At 44.8% G+C, this 26,123-nt stretch overlaps 1 protein-coding gene across 5 annotated transcripts in view; it reads right to left on the reverse strand.

Moving 5' to 3' along the window:
- LOC135517920 (guanine nucleotide exchange factor VAV2-like) overlaps window positions 1-26,123 on the reverse strand; it is a 242,752-nt gene that overhangs the window by 175,533 nt on the left and 41,096 nt on the right. For all 5 annotated transcript variants that reach the window (XM_064942631.1, XM_064942628.1, XM_064942630.1 and 2 more), the window contains exon 2: window positions 4,435-4,551. In XM_064942631.1, the coding sequence (XP_064798703.1) occupies window positions 4,435-4,551 (117 nt within the window). The remainder of the gene's footprint in view (window positions 1-4,434; window positions 4,552-26,123) is intronic.

Below are 26,123 nucleotides of genomic sequence, written 5' to 3' on the forward strand. Positions count from 1 at the left end.
TGGAGGGGGGGGGGGCATGCCATTTTGCATATTATTTTGGCATTCATATGTGTCACTTATATGGTTTGCAACCAATGTAAAAAAAATCATATAGAATTGAGTTAATAAAGCCGCATACAAACAATGTCTCTTTTTTGATTTCTTGAGTAAGGCAGCTCCGAAATGCTAGTGTTTCAGCCTAGCTCAATGCTTTCTGTGGTGGTGGGGCAAGCCAGCAGAAAATACGGAGCATTGCGCCGTGATTGGCTCAGTGTTCTGTCACTCATTAGGACATTACGTCACAGTTAAGGTTTGACCATGAAAATTCTAGCCCCTTAGGTTTTACATTTTTTATAACCTTTATTTAACTAGGCAAGTCAGAACGGCAGATTTTTACCTTGTCAGCTCAGGATTCGATAAAGCAACTTTTCGGTTACTGGGTCAACGCTCTGACCACTAGGCTACCTGCTGACTCAATGACGCCATCATGATTCAACCTTGTTTTTTTCATGCTTCGATCATGATTTGACCTTGAGTTCCCAGTTGTCTTGAAAGCACCATAAATCCATAGAATGCCAGACTTTGATGACAAAATTTGCCCACGAAGTACTGCCATGTCACCTTCCTGTTCAAGTGAGCACAGCACAACAAGGTGAGTCCAAAAATGTATTGTATGCTGCTGCAAAATGATGTAATATGTCAGATCAATATTGAGTCCATTTAATTTTAAATCAAAAACTTGGTGAATATATCAACAAAAGCAATGGAGTAGGGATGGTTTCGCTTTGGATTATAGTGGACGAAGCCAATCTATTACTTCTATGCCTGAACTTTGAATTTGGTTGGATTACACAATCCCAGTGACTTCTGTGCCCCTAATCATTCTACTCTCACGAATGCTCGATATAGGCAGAATACTCTACTCCCACCAATCTGGGGTATGAACAAGGGGAAATAAACTGCACACACAACGATAAGTATACTGCAGCTAAGAAAGTAATACAAAGTGTATGTTGTATAGTAAGCTGTTAGTAGCCCATGTGCCTCACCCTAATGATTTGGTCAATTTACCCCTCTTCATTTCGCCTACTCTTCTGACTTGGTGGTGCACATGTAGCCTATAACCTGTTTTAGAGAAATGTAATCATTGAATATTGTAAGAGCTTTATTGCCTGCTTATATGCCCCCTTTATTTATCCTACGGTTCTGACTTGGTATACAGGGAGAACACTGTAAGAACGGGCCATGTTCTGAATTCTGTCGCTATACATTTCAAAAGTTCTAAACAACTATTTATATTGACTAAAGTTACATCAGTCCTAGCTCGCTCATTAATGTCTTAATTGAAATTACGGATTGCCTCTTATCTGCTTGTCGTCCCTTTATGCCATAGTTTGTACATCTCAATTGTCAGTAGAAACCACATTTCTTTAAGCAAGTCAGGCATATCAGCTTTGTTTTTTTAAAGGCGGTAAATGAGGCTGAATTAACTGTTTCACTGCCAGACAAGGCTCCGCTGATAGCCAGGTGTAGCAGTGGTAAAGTGTTGGGACTGCCGTTAGGACTCTGCTGTTGGGACTCTGCTGTTGGGACAGCTTTATGGGCACCATTTGTCACCGTTATAGTGCAATTAATGTATTATTTAGTGTTGTGTTGTGTAGTGGCTTTGCTGGCATGCATCCCACATTTATAAATGTTTTGCCCCACCGAGATGGACATGCTAAAATCGCCATTGCTCAAAACAATGGCAATTTTGATGTAGAATGGAATGCTGCTGAAAGAGAGTGCAGTCATGTGCAACTGAGTTTGACTGTAAATCGTTCCCATGTCCTTCACGTTACTTTAGTAAAGTGATTGTTACTTCATCTCTGGGCTTCTTCTCATTGCACAGGCTGTCAGCCAATGTTGCACTCAAATGCACACAGCCATTGTAAAACGCCATTTACCTTGATGCCACAATATCAATTCAATGAATTACAGTCTGAAAGCTTAGCTTGTCCATGAATCAGTTACAATTCAAAGTCAGTTTTGTGTAGAAATAATATTGTTTTCGCTGTCTGCATTTTAAAGAACAATGCTTTGCCTCATGAAGATGACAGTGCAGGATGTCAGAACTTCATCTCTCATCATCGGCCACAAGTCACAGACAGACCGGAAATCCCCCAATACTGATAAACGCGTAACAGGTGCAGCCTAATTATGCTCACCATCTCAACAGCCAAACAAACTGACTGCCATGTTCATTTAAATGACAGCCATGTTTCTCTGGGAAGCTAATTAAAATGTAGAAAATCAAGGCTGTTGGGAGGTAGTGGAGGGAACGTTTAGACCCAAGCGTTCCCCCGGGTCTACTGTAATAAGTTGTTTTCATCGCTAATGATGTCATAATGAATATCTAATGAAGGGGGAGGGGGGGGGTTCTGTTCATCTGTGTGGAACAAGAGCTTCTATCCCGGGTGGTAATCGGTGATGGTGGTGAGAAAAGGAGAAGGGAGTTGGGGTGCAGGAGGAGGGTAGTGTGGGAGAATGTGTGGAGGAGAGAGGGGCAATGGAGAAGGTTTGAGGCTGTTTCAATGACCCAGAACAAGATCACTGAGAGGGGGGTGGGAGGAGGTTCTGAGGGTGCAATTGCTATGCCTGCAGCACTGTGGGCCTGTTAGCCCCATCTCCCTCTGTCTACCAATCATATGACCCGAGATAGGCCATCATTAGAGAGAGAGAGATGGATTGGAAGGGTGGAAAGGTGAACTCTGTTGCCCCTGACAGCGAGCCAGTGCAAACATACAGTATGAGAGGATGAGGAGAAGAAGAAGCTGATTCAAGCCCCCTGATCCCCAACCCCTCTCACCATATCCTGTGTTAAATATCATAAAACACTTTCAAGAAGAAAATCCATGTCGTAAGTATAAAAAAGTTAACAAAGGGGTAGGAAGAAAAAGTTCAAGAGGCTGTCTAACCAGCCTTTCTACAAGAAGACAAATACCCTCCTTTATCTTTGCTTAATAGGGAACACACGCACCCACACATTTAAATGTAAGCCACATTACAGGGGATATGTTCACATCAATATATTATAATGTGATGCTTTCCCTTAATGGAAAATCAATGCAAAGACAAGCCTGCCACCTCTGAGACCATGAAAAACGCAATTTCCAAATTGACATGTGGAGGGTGTGTGGGATTGATTCTGACTGGGGCCCAATTTTAATATAATTTACTGTGAGCTCATTGACTCCCAGACATCTACAAAATGCCAAACTCTTCCAGCCTCCATGTCCATACATCTGTCAGATAAGAATTTTCATGGGGTTAAATGCCAAAACAGTCCATGTCAACTGAGCCTGGAGGGCCAGAGGATCTGATGACACTCACAGTGAAGATTAAAGTACGTCCTATAACTAATTAAATCCTGTTCCCAATCAGACATTTATCCACACCTCAAACTTCAGCCCCGGAAGGCCATTTACACCATCAACAAACACCCCTGATCTGACTCATTCCACCTAGAGACAACAGTGGAAAAAATAGTACAAACTAATCCTAGCATCACAGCATACGGTATACTGGCACTAGATATATACAGTTTCCTATGACATCACTCTGCATATGTGCAATGCTTTAGTTACCCACTAGCCTGGCGAGACCTCAACCATCCCCCATGGTTCACAGTAAATAGGATTAGCTGTAAAGAGAGAGATCCAGTTAAATGTTCCCTGGATCTAACACGGACACCTCCAGGGCACCCAGGGCAAGTGAAGAGAACAGGAGGGTTTAACTGCAAGCTGAGGCCCACACCCAGACAGAGCAGAAGGGATACTGTAATACCCCAGTGCTTATATCCTGTCCCTAACCCCCACCCCTCACAGTAATACCTGGAAATGAGTCAGCCTCCTGCTGCTGAGCCACACACACACACACACACACACACACACACACACACACACACACACACACACACACACACACACACGCACGCACACGCACACATCTTCCAGAAAAAAAACATGTACCATCTCACACACTGGCATAAAACAAAGATGTACTAATTCACCCAACCACACTCACTGACACATGCACAAAGCGCTGACCCTGAAGTGACACCGTACGCTCTGAGAACTGAAATGCACAATACCCTGCTGCAACAGCAGTCAGATCTGACTGTGAGCTGGAAAAACATTACTATTACATTTCACCCAAAACATCCCATATTCTAATCAGATCTGTGCTGAGCTTATCATTCCAACAATACTGGCTCTCCAAAACCAGGCTTATTATATTTTCTGAGAAGCAGGAGCAACAGTTTTACCCTGTTATATCACATTGGGAAAGAATATCCTATCTCCGAGTAAGACATTGGGCAGGGCAGAACACTCAACACTTCAATAGCTACACACACGGCCTTGTCATGAGGGCCCAAACCACAATGACCTCCAATCCAAAATCAATATCACTCACCTTGCCGAAGTCCCTGACATCAAACAGGTCGAACGGGTCAAACAGTTCACTGTTCCGCAGGCCAAACTTGTCGTGGCACACCTTGAGGAATGTCCGGATGTTCTTCAGGCACAGAAACTGGAAGAGAGAGAAAGGAACCACCACAATGTCAGAAACAGTGTGGAGATCTGTGACGATGCGCACTTGTGAGTTCCCATCAGTTTGGACATTACACTGCATTGCTTTCTAGCCCTTCAAGTGTAATAATTGTTTATGTTGCTAACATTCAGTGGCAGAAAAAAGTACCCAATTGTCATACTTACGTAAAAGTAAAGATACCTTCATAGAAAATGACTCAAGTAAAAGTGAAAGTCACCAAGTGAAATCCTACTTGAGTAAAAGTAAAACAAGTATTTGGTTTTAAATATACTTAAGTATCAAAAGTAAAAGTATAAATCATTTCAAATTCCTTATATTAAGTAAACCAGACGGCATGATTTTCTTGTTTTTTTTAGATTTACGGATAGCACTCAGACATCATTTATCAACAAAGCATTTGTGTTTAGAAAGTCCACCAGATCAGATGCAATAGGGATGAAAGGGGATTTTCTCTTTAGGGGTTGTCCTGTCCCACTAAGCATGTCATGTCTTGTTATGTCTGTTCCTGTCCTTTCTCTTCACTCTGTCTCTCTCTGCTGGTCTTTTTAGGTTACCTTCTCTGTCTCTCATTCTTCAGCTGTTCTACATCTCCCCTAACTAGCTCATTCACTCCTTCCCACCTGTTCTCTCTTCCCCCTCTGATTAGGTCTCTATTTCTCTCTCTGTTCCTGCTACTTTCAGTGTCTGATTCTTGTTTGTGTTTTTGATAACAGAAGCAAGCTGTCGTCCCGTTTGCTTCCACCTTGTCCTATCCTGTCGGAGTCTGCCTGGCAGGTGCATCCTGCATTATTCTAACGTTCTTTTTGTTCCATTGACTACGTTGGAAGAGGATTTATGCCATTCCTGTTTTTCATTAAAGAACTCTGTTTTCTGTTAAAACCGCTTTTGGGTCTTCACTCAAGTACATAACAGAAGAATCAGACCAAGAATGGACCCAGCGGCTCCGGACCCTTTTCACTCCGCCGTCGAGATCCAGGGAGCGATGCTAGGCAGACACGAGGAGGAATTGTCTGCTGCTCGACATGCCGTTGAGACCCTGGCCGTCCAAGTCTCCGACCTCACAAGACAGGTTCACCAACTCCACCTCGATCCACCGCCCACTTCCAGGGTTTCCGAGTCTCCGGAGCCCAGGATCAACAACCCGCCGTGTTACTCTGGGGAGCCCACTGAGTGCCGCTCATTCCTCACTCAGTGTGATGTGGTGTTCTCTCTCCAGCCCAACACTTACTCCAGGAGCGCAGCCCGCATCGCCTACGTCATTTCTCTCCTTACCGGACGGGCGCGTGAGTGGGGCACGGCAATCTGGGAGGCGAGGGCTGAGTGTATTAACCAGTATCAGGACTTTAAGGAGGAGATGATACGGGTTTTTGACCGTTCTGTTTTTGGCGAGGAGGCTTCCAGGGCCCTGTCTTCCCTATGTCAGGGGAATAGATCCATAACGGATTATTCTATTGAGTTTCGCACTCTCGCTGCCTCTAGTGACTGGAACGAGCCGGCTTTGCTCGCTCGTTTTCTGGAGGGTCTCCTCGTCGAGGTTAAGGATGAGATCCTCTCCCGGGAGGTTCCTTCCTGTCTGGACTCCTTAATAGCTCTCGCTATTCGCATAGAGCGACGGTTTGATCTTCGTCGCCGAGCTCGTGGAAAGGAGCTCGCGTTCTCCGTTGCTCCCCTCTCCACAACACTGCCACCTGCCGCATCACTGCCACCCTCCTCCGCCGGCTCGGATGCTGAGCCTATGCAGCTGGGGGGTATCCGCATCTCGGCCAAGGAGAAGGAACGGAGAATCACCAATCGCCTCTGTCTCTACTGCGGCTCCGCTGGTCATTTTGTCACCTCATGTCCAGTAAAAGCCAGAGCTCATCAGTAAAAGGAGGGCTACTGGTGAGCGCAACTACTCAGGCCTCTCCTTCTGGATCACGCACTACCTTTCCGGTCCATCTCCGCTGGCCCGGTTCATCTGCTTCCTGCAGTGCCTTGATAGACTCTGGGGCGGAGGGCTGTTTTATGGACGAGACCTGGGCTCGGGAACATGACATTCCTCTCAGACAGTTAGGGAGCCCACGGCCTTGTTCGCTTTAGATGGTAGTTCTCTCCCCAAGATTCAGCGTGAGACGCTTCCTTTAACCCTCACTGTCTCTGGTAATCATAGCGAAACCATTTCTTTTTAAATTTTTCGTTCACCTTTTACACCTGTTGTTTTGGGTCATCCCTGGCTAGTGCGCCATAACCCTTCTATTAATTGGTCTAGTAATACTATCCTATCCTGGAATGTTTCTTGTCATGTGACCTGTTTAATGTCTGCTATCCCTCCTGTTTCCTCTGTCTCTACTTCACAGGAGGAGCCTGGCGATTTGACAGGGGTGCCGGAGGAGTATCACGATCTGCGCACGGTGTTCAGTCGTTCCAAGGCCACTTCTCTCCCTCCACACCGGTCGTATGACTGTAGTATTGATCTCCTTCCGGGAACTACTCCCCCCCGGGGTAGATTATACTCTCTGTCGACTCCCGAACGTAAGGCTCTCGAGGATTATTTGTCGGTTTCGCTCAACGCCGGTACCATAGTCTCCTCCTCCTCTCCCGCCAGAGCGGGGTTTTTTTTTGTTCAGAAGAAGGACGGGTCCCTGCGCCCATGCGTGGATTATCGAGGGCTGAATGACATAACAGTTAAGAATCGTTATTCGCTTCCTCTTATGTCTTCAGCCTTCGAGATCCTGCAGGGAGCCAGGTTTTTCACCAAATTGGACCTTCGTAACGCCTACCATCTCGTGCGCATCAGGGAGGGGGACGAGTGGAAGACGGCGTTTAACACTCCGTTAGGGCACTTTGAATACCGGGTTCTTCCTTTCGGCCTCGTTAACGCTCCAGCTGTCTTTCAGGCACTAGTTAACGACGTCCTGAGAGACATGCTGAACATTTTTGTTTTCGTTTACATGGACGATATCCTGATTTTTTTCTCCGTCTCTCTCGATTCATGTTCAGCACGTGCGACGCGTCCTCCAGCGCCTTTTGGAGAACTGTCTTTATGTGAAGGCTGAGAAGTGCATTTTTCATGCCGCCTCTGTCCCTTTTCTCGGTTCCGTTATTTCCGCTGAGGGCATTAAGATGGATCCCGCTAAGGTCCAGGCTGTCATTGATTGGCCCGTTCCTAAGTCACGCGTCGAGCTGCAGCGCTTTCTGGGCTTCGCTAATTTCTATCGTCGTTTCATCCGTAATTTCGGTCAGGTGGCAGCTCCCCTCACAGCCCTTACTTCTGTTAAGACGTGCTTTAAGTGGTCCGTTTCCGCCCAGGGAGCTTTTGATCTTCTTAAGAATCGTTTTACATCCGCTCCTATTCTTGTTACACCTGACATCTCTAGACAGTTTGTTGTTGAGGTTGACGCGTCAGAGGTGGGCGTGGGAGCCATTCTTTCTCAGCGCTCTCTCTCTGACGGCAAGGTCCATCCTTGCGCGTTTTTCTCTCATCGCTTATCGCCGTCAGAACGTAACTATGATGTTGGTAATCGCGAACTGCTCGCCATCCGCTTAGCCCTAGGCGAATGGCGACAGTGGTTGGAGGGGGCGACCGTTCCTTTTGTCGTTTGGACTGACCATAGGAACCTTGAGTACATCCGTTCAGCCAAACGACTTAATGCGCGTCAGGCTCGTTGGGCTCTGTTTTTCGCTCGTTTCGAGTTTGTTATTTCTTATCGTCCGGGCTCAAAAAACACCAAGCCTGATGCTTTATCTCGTCTCTTCAGTTCTTCTGAGGTCTCCACCGACCCCGAGGGGATTCTCCCTGACGGGCGTGTTGTCGGGTTGACTGTCTGGGGAATTGAGAGGCAGGTAAAGCAAGCACTCGCTCACACTCCGTCGCCGCGAGCTTGTCCTAGGAACCTTCTGTTCGTTCCCGTTCCTACTCGTCCGGCCGTTCTTCAGTGGGCCCACTCTGCCAAGTTAGCCGGCCACCCCGGCGTTCGGGGTACGCTCGCTTCCATTCGCCAGCGTTTCTGGTGGCCCACTCGGGAACGTGACGCGCGTCGATTTGTCGCCGCTTGTTCGGTCTGCGCGCAGACTAAATCTGGGAACTCTCCTCCTGCCGGCCGTCTCAGACCGCTTCCCATTCCCTCTCGACCGTGGTCTCACATCGCTTTAGATTTTATCACCGGACTGCCTTCATCAGCGGGGAAGACAGTTATTCTTACGGTTGTCGATAGATTCTCTAAGGCGGCTCATTTCATTCCTCTCGATAAGCTCCCTTCTGCTAAGGAGACGGCTCAGATCATTATCGAGAATGTTTTCCGAATTCATGGCCTTCCGTCTGACGTCGTTTCCGACAGAGGCCCGCAGTTCACGTCTCAATTTTGGAGGGAGTTTTGCCGTTTGATTGGGGCTTCCGTCAGTCTCTCGTCCGGCTTTCATCCCCAGTCTAACGGTCAAGCCGAACGGGCCAATCAGACTGTTGGTCGCATTTTACGCAGTCTTTCTTTTCGTAACCCTGCGTCTTGGTCAGAACAGCTCCCCTGGGCAGAGTACGCCCACAACTCGCTTCCCTCGTCTGCTACCGGTCTATCCCCTTTTCAGAGTAGCCTCGGGTACCAGCCTCCGCTGTTCTCATCTCAGCTCGCCGAGTCCTGCGTCCCCTCCGCTCAGGCTTTTGTCCAGCGTTGCGAGCGCACCTGGAAGGGGGTCAGGTCGGCACTTTGCCGTAACAGGGCGCAGACTGTGAGGGCCGCTAATAAAGCGTAGGACCAAGAGTCCTAGATATTGTTGCGGTCAGAGAGTATGGCTCTCCACTCAGAACCTTCCCCTTAAGACAGCTTCTCGCAAGTTGGCCCCGCGGTTCATTGGTCCGTTCCGTATTTCTCAGGTCATTAATCCTGTCGCAGTGCGACTTCTTCTCCAGCTATCTTCGTCGCGTTCACCCGGTCTTCCATGTCTCCTGTGTTAAGCCCGTTCTTCGCGCCCCCGCTCGTCCCTCCCCCCATCCTTGTCGAGGGCGCACCCATCTACAGGGTTCGTAAGATTTTGGACATGCGCCCTCGGGGCCGTGGTCATCAGTACCTAGTGGATTGGGAGGGGTACGGTCCTGAGGAGAGGAGTTGGGTTCCCTCTCGGGACGTGCTGGACCGTTCGCTGATCGATGATTTCCTCCGTTGCCGCCAGGTTTCCTCCTCGAGTGCGCCAGGAGGCGCTCGGTGAGTGGGGGGGGGGTACTGTCATGTCTTGTTATGTCTGTTCCTGTCCTTTCTCTTCACTCTGTCTCTCTCTGCTGGTCTTTTTAGGTTACCTTCTCTGTCTCTCATTCTTCAGCTGTTCTACATCTCCCCTAACTAGCTCATTCACTCCTTCCCACCTGTTCTCTCTTCCCCCTCTGATTAGGTCTCTATTTCTCTCTCTGTTCCTGCTACTTTCAGTGTCTGATTCTTGTTTGTGTTTTTGATGCCAGAAGCAAGCTGTCGTCCCGTTTGCTTCCACCTTGTCCTATCCTGTCGGAGTCTGCCTGGCAGGTGCATCCTGCATTATTCTAACGTTATTTTTGTTCCATTGACTACGTTGGAAGAGGATTTATGCCATTCCTGTTTTTCATTAAAGAACTCTGTTTTCTGTTAAAACCGCTTTTGGGTCTTCACTCAAGTACATAACAAAGCATTCAAAATATAACGAGTACTTTTGGGTGTCAGAGAAAATAAATGGGGTAAAAAGTACATTATTTTCTTTAGGAATGTAGTGAAGTAAAAGTATAAAAGTAGTCAAAAATATAAAGAGTAAAGTAAAGTACAGATACCCCCAAAAATGATTTAAGTAGTGCTTTAAAGTATTTTTACTTAAGTACTTTACACAACTGCTAACCTTTTCAAGCATATTCCTATCGCTAAACATGTCCCACTGTTTTTTTAACAAAAGATAACACACGAGTAGAAATGCTAACATTGTTTCTTAGAGTTTAAAGTTACGTTGTACAGTATCGCCGACCTATACCCACCACCACGGCTTGTTTGTGGACAGATGTCTTGGGAGAGCGCCTCCCTGGTCCCATGGACATAGTTTTTATCCAGCAGGTGCACATGCTCAGTAATGAGAAGGTTCTATGTTGAGGAGTATTTTCCTAATAGTGTTATTCATCTGTTAAATGATGTATGTGCTGAGATGTTGCGATAATGGCCATTGAAATGATACCTAATGAACGATATTGATTATAGAGTGACGTGAATTTTAGATTGACAAAAGTAAAAGGGGGAACAAACTGTTGTACTGAAATGAGGGACTGCTGTGAACATCTGATCTATTTCTAGCTCAATCTGACTCCTAGTTATTAAACAGGATCGGTTAACAAGCAATATCAGTGTGATATATTTTAGAGAATCGGCCTATTTTATTTCCTGGCCATGATCGACAGGCTCACCACTTCCTCCGCCTGTATGTATGTTAAGTATGATCAAACACGATGACAGACTGATTGTGCTCCTGAGGCTCAGTCTAAGTCTGGGACTGAAGTACCGTAGTGCTCTGAATCAGACAACACAGGCAGAGGGACCACCTGTCTCCTAGCATTGTCCTCCAAGCCATGTCATCGTATCTCATAGTATTATCACTGACTCAAACCCACACTAGGGTCACCTCTTCAGGTATAGGAGATGTGCTGTATGAACTGTGCTTTCCCTCTAGCATGGATTTAGACATCATTGGATTTGGAAGTACATATTAGACACCATTTAGTATAAGCCATCGGCCTTATGCACTGATGTTGTAGCTACTATATGAACCTTCTTTCTATAGCAGGGATGGGCAACAGGCATGGCCGTAGGACCGATTTCCAATTTAAAAATAAACAATTATTTTAAGAACTCAGTCAGGGTTTGACTGCGTGTGTGGGTATGGATGTGGGTACGCAGACTCGCCAGCCACTGAGGCCCCTCATGATGAGTCCAGATTTGTTGTGGCCCCGATTAAATCTTTGAGCCTGAAACAAGTCCGTGACTCCTTTCAGCTGCTATGGAATGCGTGTTGATAGCGGGATGTACGTTACATTTAGATTTTTGGGGGGTGGCACCTGCTGTGTTTTCATGTTAGAAGCATTTTTAAGTGAATAGGCCTATGTGTTTGAGATATATATATATGATCCGTTATTGTCCATTGTCATGGATATTCATCCTGTGTGTCCAGACCTCAGAGACCTTCTGACTCATTCACATTCATGCAGCACATCCCTACAGAGATAGTCACCGCACTGAGCCCTATAAGAGAGCCACACCGGCCAGCGACGAGAAATGTGATTGGCTAGCCCGCTGCCGTAGCATTTGCAGTTCACCAGCTAAGGTTATCATGTCTGCTGATCTTCAAAAGGAGAGGAAAAAAAGTGTATTCTTTTGCCAGGGATAAAAGGTAACATTTGAAAGAGGTGGATGGAGTGTGTGGCTCCAGATAGAGATCATAGAAGTGACTATGTGGAGGACATTCTAATGCATGTAGCCTATTGTACATAACAGAGATGAGGGGGGATGGGGGAATTATGATCTGCTCAGTGGAAAACACACACACACACAGACCAGCTCTGAACACACCTGGGACACACTAAACACGGTCAGCTCCTCAAGCTGCTGCTGGCCTGAAGACAACACACATGGGATTAGTCTGTGTTACCCCACATATCCATAACTAGTCTTGTCTTTTTCTTCTGTGCGAAATAGTTAATTTAGCACATCTCTTGTATCTCAAACAGCAATAAGCCATTTCTTATCAAGCCATTCTTATTATTGAGACATATTAGACTTGGTTTCACCAAAAACCCTCCATGTTTACAAAGAGTAGCCCAGTCTATACAGTATCATGATCTGTCGTGACACACAAACACCATGACCAAGCCCGTAACCCATTAGCCATGGAAAAAGACACACCTGGAGGGACACACCTGGACACACCTGGATCTTCTAGCCTGTGTGTGTGTGTGTGTGTGTGTGTGTGTGTGTGTGTGTGTGTGTGTGTGTGTGTGTGTGTGTGTGTGTGTGTGTGTGTGTGTGTGTGTGTGTGTGTGTGTGTGTGTGTGTGTCTACTGAAGTGACATCTCCGACTTGGACTTCTGACTTCTAATAGAGCAAACAACAGCCAACAACCAGCGTTAACAAGACAGAAGACTTGTTGGTTTGGGGAGGAGAAGAGAAACAGGAAGATGAGGATGACAAGGTTGAACAGCAAAAAGAAGCAGGAAGCAAAAAGCTGTCATCCCCTGACAGCACCTCGGGGGAGGAGGGGGGGGGGTGGCTTGCCCAACCCCACCCCATCACACAGAGAATAATGCATTACCACAACGCTGTGGAGGTACCGTAACCCTGGAGGGCACTGCATCCCACTACTTCAGAAATGATAGGATGCAAATTAGAGCTTCCTCATAAACCCGAGCTCTCTGAAATGAAAGGGATGGAAAGGGGGAGTGAGGAGGGGGAGGAGAAGGCGATGAGGGTTGTTTTGGCAAAACTGAGGTGCTTTGGTGTCAGGGAAAAGTGAAAACGATGAGGGGGAAAGCCGGGAAAGAACAAGCCCCATAGTGGAGAGGAGGAGAAGGGTTGTTGTGTCTGAGGATGATGAAAAAAGAACAAGTGTGGAGCAACTGAGCAAGCTCGGGGGAAAAGTGGGGAATACAGTCTGAGAGACGGGGAGTGGAGAGATGAAGAGATGGATTCACGCAGACTGAGACAGCCGATATGAGTCAGTGACTGGATCAGACAATCAGTCACAGGATTAGTTTAGTCAGTGGGAGAGAGTGAAGGCTGTCTAGGAGAGAGTCAAGCAGACAAACACAGTCATTTAAAACACAAAGACAGCGGCTGGTGTTGTGTGGTGCTGTGTCTACAGGAGTGAATCACTCCACACACCTCTGCAAAGTGAGAACAGAATTGAACAGAACACTGCAGGGGGGAAAGAGAGAGAGAGCAGCTTCTGTGGTTGCCATGGCGCTGTAAGGCAGTCTAAACAGAGAGCTCTGTACATTTGTTACGTATTTTAGTTCTAGTTTAGATTTAGTTTTTTAAATCAGCTTTTTTTTGTTTTTGATTAGTCATTGGGTTGTTGGTTGGATATATCTGGTTGTTTTTACCCACAGAGTTGCAGGACCGATGACAGGTTGGCTGGCTAGCTAGCTGGCTAATGTACAATGTTTGCGTTTAAAAGATGCATCTCAGCAACGGCTGCTTTTTGATCAATGAGACCTGACTGCATTATGGAAATGGAGAGAGCTCGTACTGAACATGACTACTGCTCTGGACTGATGTGTGGTGGGCTTTTCTTGCGCTGTAGCAGCAGCAGAGGCATCACCCAAGTGAGGCTACACATTAGTTGTGGATGAGTACGAAGTCCAGGCTACGGAGAGGCGGAGCTGAGGACGACATCAGAACCAGCAAGCCATCTCCATCACTGTCACCTGGCATCACCATCCTCTGGAATCACCTGGTATCGCCATCCTCTAACTCAGTTAAGGAACCTGAGATTGCTGATCTAGTGAGGGAGGCCTGCTCTAGGGCCTAGGCTATGACAACGTCGCCATGTCCTTTGTTTTGTTGTGTCGTGCCTCTCCCAGTAGCACCTTACTGCTGGGTATGAAGAGGTCGTCTGTGCTGCTGGTGGACTGTAGGAAAACAACGGGGCTGAGTGGAACTGTGAGAAGAGGAGAAGAGAAGAAAGGATCAGCTTTGACTCATCAAAGTAAGTGCTGTAGTTCAGTTTGAACAAATAAAATAGATCTGCCCCCTGGTATCTGTTCCCAGTAGGGCTGTCCCTGACTAAATTTGTAAGTCGCTCTGGATAAGAGCGTCTGCTAAATGACTTAAATGTAAATGTAAATGTTGTGTGTTCTATGTATAACCCACGTATTGCCTAGTAGGTTAGGTCTACTGTGTAGCCTTCGACTACTATGTTTATGTTTGTTCATATTTAACCATTTATTTAAGACGACCACTTTTGTGTATCATCCTGAATGATTTTAAATGCATTATCCACCTGCATGGTTGTACCGTGGTTGTACCGTGTTAGATTTATTTGACAATTTCAATCTATCTATAGCCCACGCAACCCTTTGCTGTCCTCCACAGCAGCCCACATAAAAGAGGCTGCACTGCTTCTGACAGATGGGTGAGGTGCTACAGGGAGAGAGGTGTGTGTGTGTGTTTCTTTGTGTGTGTGTGTGTGTGTGTGTGTGTGTGTGTGTGTGTGTGTGTGTGTGTGTGTGTGTGTGTGTGTGTGTGTGTGTGTGTGTGTGTGTGTGTGTGTGTGTGTGTGTGTGTGTGTGTGTGTGTGTGTGTGTGTGTGTGTGTGTGTGAGGATCCGTGAAACCTACAGTTGAACACCTCAAGTATTTGTAATACTGTGCTAGATACTACAGTATGTTGACTATTTTGTGCTACGAGAACACACACATGGAAGTCCATGCTCTGTCTTTCATCCTCTCACCAGCCCTGCCCTTAGGCTTACAAACACACTTCTCTCTGGGGATAGGTAGTCAGCCACACCCTTTGATTGGTGGTGTGTGTGAACAGACACCCAAGGGGCCTGGAGGACATCAGGGGGCCACGGACCCCCCTCCCCACTGTTATCCCTGACGGCAGGCAGACTTCCGGGTCGCACAGATGTTAAAGCCAGTCAAGAGAAAGGCCCCGCTCAGGCTAATTGGGGAGGCAGACGCCCCATGAATAATACATGGAGGCACAATGCAAGTATTAATCTGATAGCATTACCCCTAAAGCCCCATATAAGGGCACGGAACACCCATGTTATTAGATCAAGCCCCAACACACAACACACAAAGCCGTTCAAATTTGCACAGGTTTACAGGTTTTTAGAAAGGTTAATCTCCATTACAAAGGATGATAATTCATTGGAAAAGCCAGACTCCAGAGGGAGAGGTGCACTAGGTTTTCAGAATGGTTGAGATAATTGAGGCAAGCCCACCTTCACCTTTGCTCCCACTGTATATTAAGATGTAACCACACAAGCTAATAGCCTTTAGGGGCAGTTCTGAGATAAGAGGAATACTTAACTAGGGAAGTGTACCAGGGTTGGGAAGGTTACTTTCTAAATGTAATCCATTACAGTTACTAGTTACATGTCCAAAATTGTAATCAGTAACGTAACTTTTGGAATACCCAAACTCAGTAAAGTATTCTGATTACTTTCCGTTACTTAAGAGTCATTGGAAGAAGACAAAAAGGATCCATCAATCGCATTTGGTGTGTCATCATAGTGGTCTCTGACTCGCTCAGGTGGAACAAACTTAACTGAATTGAATGTCATTGAGAAAAGAGAAAGGTGTCATATTGTTTTCACAAACATCCTTTCTGAGTTTAAAATTAATCCAAGAAGTAATTATCTAGTTTTTTAAAAAGTATCTGTAATCTGGTTACAATATTTTTGCTAGTAACGTAATTGACTACAGTTAAACGTTTTTTAAATAATTACATGTAATCAGTTACTCCCCAACCCTTGAGTGTATAGTGCAACAAACATGTCTTTCTCTCTCTCTCTCTCTCTCTCTGTCTGTCTCTCCCTCTCTCTTCATCTCTCTCACTCTCTCTCTCACTCTTTCTGTCAATTCAATTCAAGGGCTTTACTAGCATGGGAAACATATGTTAACATAAACAACAAAAGAGAAATAAACAATAAAAATTAACAGTAAACATTACATTCACAGAAGTATCAAACGAATAAAGACATTTCAAATGTCTCGCTCTCGGTCTCTCTTTCACACAAACACACAGGTCAATCTGCTGAAAATAGAAAACCAGTGAACTTCAGTCAACTGAAAGGTAGTCCTCTTAAAGGGAAAAAAATCTGTGTGATAAATGTGAAGTAGATTGGAGGAAAGAGAGAGAAAATAACTGTCATGAAGGTACTCTGCCCGCTGAAGCAGAACTATCCTCAGCTGGGTACAAAGGATGTGCTCTCATCGATAATGGAGAGAATAGAGAGGAGCTATTCCTTCAAGTTCATGGTACTACTGTCTCTCTCACAGTACCAGGCAGAGCTTGCCACAGCTAGATCCAATCAGCTGCAAAATAGATGTGCCTCAACATGTGGGCTACACAGCTTCAATCCCCAATCCTCCCTAATCATGTGACGTCATCTATGCCATTGTCAATCAACAGGTGGACCTTTGAGTAAACCCTGGTGGGTGTCATCAGTCAGCCACTAGAATAGGCTGACTGATGTGTATGGCTCCACCACGTGTGTGTGTGTGTGTGTGTGTGTGTGTGTGTGTGTGTGTGTGTGTGTGTGTGTGCGTGCGTGCGTGCGTGCGTGCGTGCGTGCGTGCGTGCGTGCGTGTGCGTGCGTGCGTGCGTGCGTGCGTGCGTGAGTGAGTGAGTGAGTGAGTGAGTGAGTGAGTGAGTGAGTGAGTGAGTGAGTGAGTGTGTGTGTGTGTGTGTGTGTGTGTGTGCAAGCGAGTGAGCGAGAGCAGAGCATGATGACGACCATGGGAAGGAGAGGAGTAGGAGATAATTGGACCCAGGCCAGCAGAAGACAAAAGGCAGCAAAAAGCCTTTATCACCTCAATTCTGTCTGAGTTCATTTTCCATTTCCTTTTCTTTCAATGCTTGTTTCCCCCCACATCTTTCTGCAATGTAATAATTCATCACACTGCCTCCTCTGAGGTTGCAAATGGGTGAAAAATGACATGCAATATTTCTTTGTTTTGTATTCTGACACAGGACTTTCACCCTCGCGTGATAAAGCCTATCTAGAGCGTGGTTGAGATTTTCCTTATGTCATCACATATTTGGCTGCTCTGGTCACTATGGAGAGTTAACTTCCTGTTGTCTTTAGACAAGCCAGAGGTATGGGCCGGGAAAAGTCAAGACCCACATTCCCCTGCCCTTTCCAACCCTGTTCTTCATAATTGGGTCAACTTGCAAAATCTGAGTGCAAACAAAGATAATGTATGAGACCTACAGATGGACAACTGGGACGGCTGATTAAGAGGTTGTTTATGTACTCTAGGTGCAGAATGGGCTGTGTACCATAGACATTGGAGAGAAGCAGTGTGTTAGGAATCTCTGATTGTCAGTAGCATAGAAATAGAATCTCATTCTAGTTATGTTGTTGTCTCAGCCCCATGAGTAATGTGTGGAGAAGGCTTCTGAGAATCAGAGACTACACCCAATCAATGGCCAGGTAATTTATGACACCAGAGTGGGGAGCACAGGACGGCATTCATCTTCTTCCAGACCTTCTCCCTCCTTCCTCACCAAGCTATTTTTCATAGAAGTGATTTAGATTCAGTCTTAGATCTAGCTCCTTCAGCACCATACATGGAGAGGGGGCAATCTATGTTTTTATAGAGTGAGTGCCCAGTGTAACAGCAGTACTGAGTGTGGTTTCACCAAATAAAAACTAGTTTGGGTTCACTAAAGGAGAGAGGTTTATACTAGCCTATAATGAGTTTAATTAGAAACACATTTTAATCACAAACACTGCTGCATATTTGGAACATCAGCAGACCCATAATGTCCCACAATACCTCAAATTCACCTGACATGCTTTATTCACACACCACGGGTGCTTTGTCACATAGCCTTAAACCAAAGTTTGGATGTTGGCTTCTTTGTGCCTGTGACATCCATTTTCTGCCTGCACCTCTTTAACTTGGGAACGCTACATTCATAACATGATGATAAATCGATTTTGCTTAAAAAACACTATAGTCATATTGTAAAAAAGAAAAGAAAAAAAGAAGGCAATGTTGACATAAACAAAATAGAAACATGGTAGCAGAACTATGTACAATATTTATTTATTTCAGCTAGTGCACCAACTAACGGGATCACATAACCTCTCAAATTTTTTATGTCAACTATGGGCCCCCGGCCAAAAGTCAAAATAGTGGGACAGTTGACCATGGCATGCCGAGTGATGACTATCAGGGTTCGATACTCAGTTAAAGTCAATCCATTTCTGAGTGTCACGACTTCCACCGAAGTCGGTTCCTCTCCTTGTACGGGCGGAGTTCGGCGGTCAGCGTCACTGGTCTTCTAGCCATCGTCGATCCACTTTTCATTTTCCATTGGTTTTGTCTTATTTTCCTACACACCTGGTTCTCATTTCCCTCATTAAGTGTTGTGCATTTAACCCTCTGTTCCCCCCATGTCTTTCTGTGTAATTGTTTGTTTGTAAGTGCTTGTGCACATGTGTACTGGTGCTCGTCGGGTTTTGTACCCATGTCGGTTATGTCTTTATGCCGTTGGTTTTGATATTAAACTGCTCCGGCAGTTACCTAGTTCTGCTCTCCTGCATCTGACTCCTCTGCCACCAGTTACGCACCCCTTACACTGAGATTAGAATAAAAGCCTACATTATTCAAATTCTTTTATACCATGGGGAGGTCACCCCTTAGTCTCATCCCCATACCTGAAATGAAACCTATAACATAAACTTCTTCCTCTGAATCAAATTCTAAAATCAAAACCTATCTATGAAACAGCATGGAAATATAATGATAATCACATAAAAAAAAACAGTATTAAGCCTTTGAGAGGACTTATGGCGTAGTTGGCCTGAGGTGTATAGGAATGTAAGGGAGTACAGCTGGTGTGATTCATGATTACCTGGGAGGTGACTAATGCTATTAACATGGAGAGCAGCCTGTTAATTACCCATCAGCCTCTGGGGCTTTAATCAGCCTGCCTACCCTCCATGTGTCCACCAATGTAAACAATCATTCAATCAGCCAGCCAGCTCCCCAGCCAAATCAGCTCAGCTTCACACCACAGGCAATTTACAGGCAATTTACAGATGAAATTGTGGGATTCTTATGATTTTTAGTGAGAAACAATAACATTATCATCCACTGGAGATACAGTTTAAGTCGGAAGTTTACATACACTTAGGTTGGAGTCATTAAAACTAGTTTTTCAACCACTCCACAAATGTCTTGTTAACAAACTATAATTTGGCAAGTCGGTTAGGACATCTACTTTGTGCATGACACAAGTCATTTTTCCAACAATTGTTTATCAACACCATGGGACCGCGCAGCCGTCATACCGGTCAGGAAGGAGACGCATTCTGTCTCCTAGAGAAGAACATACTTTGGTGCGATAAGTGCAAATCAATCCCAGAACAACAGCAAAGGACCTTGTGAAGATGCTGGAGGATACAGGTACAAAAGTATCTATATCCACAGTAAAACAAGTCCGATATCAACATAACCTGAAAGGCCGCTCAGCAAGGAAGAAGCCACTGCTCCAAAACCACCATAAAAAAAGCCAGACTACGATTTGCAACTGCACATAGGGACAGAGATCGTACTTTTTGGAGAAATGTCCTCTGGACTGATGAAACAAAATTAGAACTCGTTAGCATCGTTATGTTTGGAGAAAAAAGGGGGATGCTTGCAAGTTGAAGAACACCATCCCAACCGTGAAGCACGGGGGTGGCAGCATCATGTTGTGGGGGTGCTTTGCTGCAGGAGGGACTGGTGCACTTCACAAAATAGATGGCGATATGAGAAAGGAAAATTATGTGGATATATTCAAGCAACATCTCAAGACATCAGTCAGGAAGTTAAAACTTGGTAAAAAATATGTCATCCAAATGGACAATGATCCCAAGCATACTTCCAAAGTTGTTGCAAAATGGCTTAAGGACAACAAAGTCAAGGTATTGGAGTGGCCATCACAAAGCCCTGACCTCAATCCCATAGAAATGTTGTGGGCAGAACTGAAAAATCGTGTGTGAGCAAGGAGGCATACAAACCTGACTCAGTTACACCAGCTCTGTCAAGAAGAATGGGCCAAAATTCATCCAACTTATTGTGGGAAGCTTGTGGAAGGCTACCTGAAAAGTTAAACAATTTAAAGGCAATGCTACCAAATACTAATCGAGTGTATGTAAACTTTTGACCCACTGGGAATGTGATGAAAGAAATATTAGCTGAAATAAATCGTTCTCTCTACTATTATTCTGATATTTCACATTCTTAAAATAAAGTGGTGATCCTAACTGACCTAAGACAGGGATTTCTTTACTAGGACTAAATGTCAGGAATTGTGAAAAACTGAGTTTAAATGTATTTGGCTAAGGTGTATGTACATTTCTGACTTCAACTGTGTGTAATGAACAGCAGTGAATATATTGCACTGGCTTTTGAAAGGAAAGTAACCATTTTCTGTGAATGTATTGCCTTATCCAATATCAATAATTAACTTTAAACCTGGGGCTGTCTTGACATACCTTTCCCGAATGCTAGTCAAACTAGAAAGGCCAAATGAGCAATTGGGCAGAAGGGTTGTCGAGCTGAATGTTTTTGGCATAGCCCTCTGACTGTGATAAGCAATAGCTGATGTAGGGTCATTACACTGATTCATTCCTAGCTGAAATCTTAACTTGTTAATAATCTTAACTGACATTAAAAAAAATTCAAGTGACTTTTGGTTGGGGGATGATTTTCTGTTTGGGGGGCCCTTCTGACCAGCTTTGACTTGTTGTTGTGCAGTGGGAATACTGCCTGAGTAGAAGGAGTTATTCAACACTTCCACAACATCGCTAAAGGTCCGTGTATTGCGTCAAATGTCTCATAACATTAAGCCGCAGGTCTAAAATTTTCTATCCGTGCTTCATATTCCTTGGCGGGTGCTGACAGCGTTGTGCATGAAGCACACTTCCTGTTTACACTCCCCTGACAATTACATCGAAAAGCTTTTTGGCACCGTCCCTCCAAATTAATGACTGTTCAGATAAAAGCTTTCTCATTGGTGTGTGTGTGTGTGTGTGTGTGTGTGTGTGTGTGTGTGTGTGTGTGTGTGTGTGTGTGTGTGTGTGTGTGTGTGTGTGTGTGTGTGTGTGTGTGTGTGTGTGTGTGTGTGTGTGTGTGCGTGCGTGCGTGCGTGCGTGCGTGCGTGCGTGCGTGCGTGCGTGTGTGTGTAGGGGTTGTCTGTCTGTACATTTTTAGACACCTCTCGTCATGGCAGGCGGTTATATCCACCCGCTGTGTATAACACATGATTTGAAGAAACAGTCATAAATTATCCAAACCTGTCTGTGGGATACTAGGCACCTCTCCCAAGGATAATTTAATTAACTTCTCAGATATCTATGACACCAATCATTCTGTAATATAAAATAAACTTGGGTAGACGACAGCAATGTCTGCTGTACAAAAGAAGAGATAGCAAGAGGCTCATCTCTTATCTGAGAGTAAAAGACAGCGAGAGAAAGAGACATTGAGAGAGTTTTGTCAGGCGGATATGGCAATGAACAAGAGCTTTGCAGGATCAAACATGCAGTCTCTACCAGTGATCCTCCAGAAGGGGAGCAGGGAGGACTGGCAGGGAGGGGGGATGGGCAGGGAGGGGGAAGCATCAGAGAGACAGGTCCAAGTCACAGAGAGCTGGGGCTTTCATCAGCCAGCCTCCCAGCTCCAGCCCTGCCCTCCACTGCTCTACAGCCAGCCTGGGAAAGAAGGCCACATGAAGGCACCTCTGTAGAGATCACAGTCCCAGTCAGTCTCACAAAGCCTGCAGCAAGCAAAGTAAGTGTGTGTGTGTGGGGGGGGGGGGGGGGTGCTGCTTTTACATGAGGAATCATTTAAGGTTAATGCTTTCCTGTAAAGTGTATGCTAGAGTATATCAGACTCATACACGGTGCGGGACATGGACATGCTGGTTATCACCTCAGAGGTGAGAGGGTACTAATCTGCCATGTTTCAGCACATACAGTACCATTCTACACTGTAGAATAATAGTGAAGACATCAAAACTATGAAATAACACATACGGAATCATGTAGTAACCAAAAAAGTGTTAAACAAATCTAAATATATTTCATATTTGCGATTCTTCAAAGTAGCCACACTTTGATTTGATGACAGTATTGCACACTCTTGGCATTCTCTCCACCGGCTTCATGAGGTAGTCAACTGGAATTTCAATTAACAGGTGTGCCTTCTTAAAAGTTAATTTGTGGAATTTATTTCCTTCTTAATGCGTGTGAGCCAATCAGTTGTGTTGGGACAAGGTAGGGGTGGTATACAGAAGATAACCCTATTTGGTGAAAGACCAAGTCCACATTACGGCAAGAACATAAAATAAGCAAAGACAAACGACAGTCCATCATTACTTTAAGACATGAAGGTCAGTCAAAACCGTAAAATTTCAAGAACTTTAAAAAAGTTTCTTCAAATGCAGTCGCAAAAAACATCAAGGGCTATGATGAAAATGGCTGTCATGAGGACCGCCACAGACAGGAAAACCCAAAAGAGACTATCATTTGTCTTTCAACAGGACAATGACCCAACACACCTCCAGGCTGTGTAAGAGCTATTTGACCAAGAAAGAGCATGATGGAATGCTGCATCAGATGACCTGGCCTCCACAAATCACCCAACCTCAACCCAATTGAGATGGTTTGGGATAAGTTGGACTGCAGAGTGAAGGAAAAGCAGCCAACAAGTGCTCAGCATATGTGGGAACTCCTTCAAGACTGTTAGAAAAGCATTCCAGGTGAAGCTGGTTGAGAGAAGGCCAAGAGTGTGCAAACCTGTCATCAAGGCAAAGGGTGGCTACTTTGAAGAATCTCAAATATATTTGTTTAACACTTTTTGGGTTACTACATATTTCCATATGTGTTATTTCGTGTTGATGTCTATTATTATTATTCTACAGTTGAATTTTGTTTTGACTGGTACTGTACATTCAAGTGACATGACAAGAGAACACATACATTATACTTTTCCACCAGAATGCATTGCAGGCATTCCCCACCACATAAAGAATTCATCAAGTTGGTTTTCAACCTAAGTCTGATGGCCATAACAGAGCTTGGTTTTCAGTGAGAACTGAACAGACCTGTTACAGTGAAACCTCTCTGCTCTGGCTTAGGTTTTAAGATGGTCCCACAAGGCTGAGATGTGTGGCTTAGACAGACGGGGCAAGGTAGCACACATCACACCGAATGTTCAGCGCGCTGTTGAGTCTGACCTCCGTAATTTTCTTGCGATTCTAAATGTAACATTTGTAAGTACTCTCGGCAGGCAAGCACTATTGGTATGTTGGAGCCCTTAGAGCGCTTAGAGGGGGCAGACAGAGATGGTCCACTCAGCTCAGCTGGCCACTGACTCCAAAACTTCTTTCAAAATAGGAGAGAAAAAGCTGCCACTCTGGATTTAGCCTACTTTCCAACATGCCCATTAATTTCAAAGCAGATGTCAAAAAAGAGGGGGAGGATCACTGGGACTAAGCCGCTAAATAACAGAGCTGAAAGACAAACGGGTGGGAACAGGAACAAACTCTGGGGAATGGGAGGAAAAGTTTAAAAAAAACTAAAACAAAGTAAAAACCTGACCTAAGCTGCCATGGAGAATTATATATTAGTAGTGTTAATACAGCTTATAGCTAAATCAATTTATGACTTGTGTTTTATGGAAATGAGGTATTGTTAGTGGATGGTCTGGCCGGGTCATCAGTGTGAGTGGGTGGTCGGAGTGTGAAGCATCCCACCCACCTTTCATTCCTCTGCCCAAACCTAATCTTCGGCCTATCCCTTCATTCCACCCTTCCCACATGGCAACTCTCCTCCTCAGCTGAGCCAAACCGAGGAGATTTAGGGTGTGTGCATGTGGCAGTGTGTGTCAGAGATTAGAGTTCTACTCGGAACGCAGAGGAGAGGCAGGGATACAGTGAAGGTCCCAGCTCTGCCCTATCCACATATGAGAGACTTGTCCATCCAATCCCAGATAGCGTGTGGATATATCCTAAGGAAATTCACTATATTACTAAACAATGTTAACCATTTATATCTATATAATATCATAGTAATAGCAATACCTATGCAATTCGTATTAACTAAAGGTAAAGTTAAAGAATCTCAGCTGACCTTTAAGTAATACATTGTATTGTGTTATTTACATTTCATTTCAAAAACAGCTTTTCCTGAAGGACGATGGTTAATTATATAATCTGTCATCATCATCATCATCATCATGATCAGTGTCCTTGAGGTATGTCGATGATGTCACCACTGGGCTGAACACATTTTATAATTGCCATAATGCATGCAGCAGTTAGCAGCAGTAATCGCATAGCTGGATTTCCTCATTCAGCAGTCCATTTCTGAAAACCACCAAACCATGTCAGCTTTCCCTGTCAGGGATATTACACTGTAGAGGTTGTGTGTCAGAGAGGGAGAATGCAGAGGAGAGAGAGAAAGAGAGGAGGAGAAAAGTTTACCCAAGTGCAAAGGAGAAGAGGAATCACAGTCTCCTGGTTCCAACAGGTCGAACCCCTCCAAGTGAACTCCCCTCTCCTCTCCCTAATCTACTGTAGAGCTCCACTCAGTGACATCATCAGGTTCCATGCCAAGACACCAGTCACCAGTCATCATAGAAGCAAATCTTTTTGTCTCTGGATCAACATGTGGTGAGACAGGCGAGGCAGAGCCAAATCCACGCTCCAGGCCCAGTTTTATAGTTACTGTAAGGGCCCAGACACACAAATTGCATTTTCTGGCCAAGAGTACAGTACTTAGCACCTCTGAATATCATTTGTGAACCGAGTACGCACCGATGTTATATGTAGAGTCGTGTGAAAAATTTCAGCAGTCAGACATCTACAGCGTCTATAGTGAAGAATTATTTTACCAAACCAAGATAAATGACATAAAATACAATGGAAGACTTTGGAGTACCTTAAATGATATCATGGCCAGAAAACCCAATACATCTCCATCCATTATTGAAGTTGAAGGGTCATTTATAACAAAACCTATTGATACTGCCAATCATGTCAATTACCATTTCACTAGTAAAGCGGGAAAAACTCAGAAGTGAAATGACAACATTGAACAGTGAACAGAATACAAACATATAATATGTTTTGTTTTGAATTTGGTCAAGTTAGTGTGGGAGAAGTGTAACATCTATTGTTATCCATCAAAAATCTTGATGGGTAACTATTGAGAATGGTATTGCAGACTGTATTGCCCCTATTTGCTACATCTTTAACCAAAGCCTAAAGGAGTGTGTGTCCACAGGTGTGGAAGGAAGCTAAAGTAATTCCACTGCCTAAAAATAGTAGAAGCACCCTTTGCTGGCTCTAACAGTCACTCAATCAGTTTGCACCCTGCTCTTAGTACTGAATTGTGTTTGATCAAATACAATGCTATTTTTCAGAGAACAAGTAACTACTGACTTTCAGCATGCATATAGAGAAGGTCACTCAACTTGTACTGCACTGACTCAAATGACAGATGACTGGTTAAAATAAATGGATAATAAGATGATGTTTGAGGCCGTATTGTTAGATTTCAGTGCAGCTCTTGATGTTATTAATCATAAATTGTTATTGAAGAAACTTGCTTGATGTGGCTTTACATCACCTGCCATCACATGGCTATTTATCCAATTGAACCCAGAGAGTGTTCTTCAATGGAAGTTCCTTTAACATCAGATATGTACAGAGCTGTGTCCCTCAGGGCAGTTGCCTTGGGCCGTTACTTTTCTATATTTTTTACAAATTATTTGCCACTGGTCTTACACAAAGAATGACTATATATGCGGATGATTCCACACTCGGCATGTCAGCACCAAAAGCCAGTGA

This window comes from Oncorhynchus masou, chromosome 28 (assembly GCF_036934945.1).
Source record: "Oncorhynchus masou masou isolate Uvic2021 chromosome 28, UVic_Omas_1.1, whole genome shotgun sequence".
Lineage (NCBI taxonomy): Eukaryota > Metazoa > Chordata > Actinopteri > Salmoniformes > Salmonidae > Oncorhynchus > Oncorhynchus masou.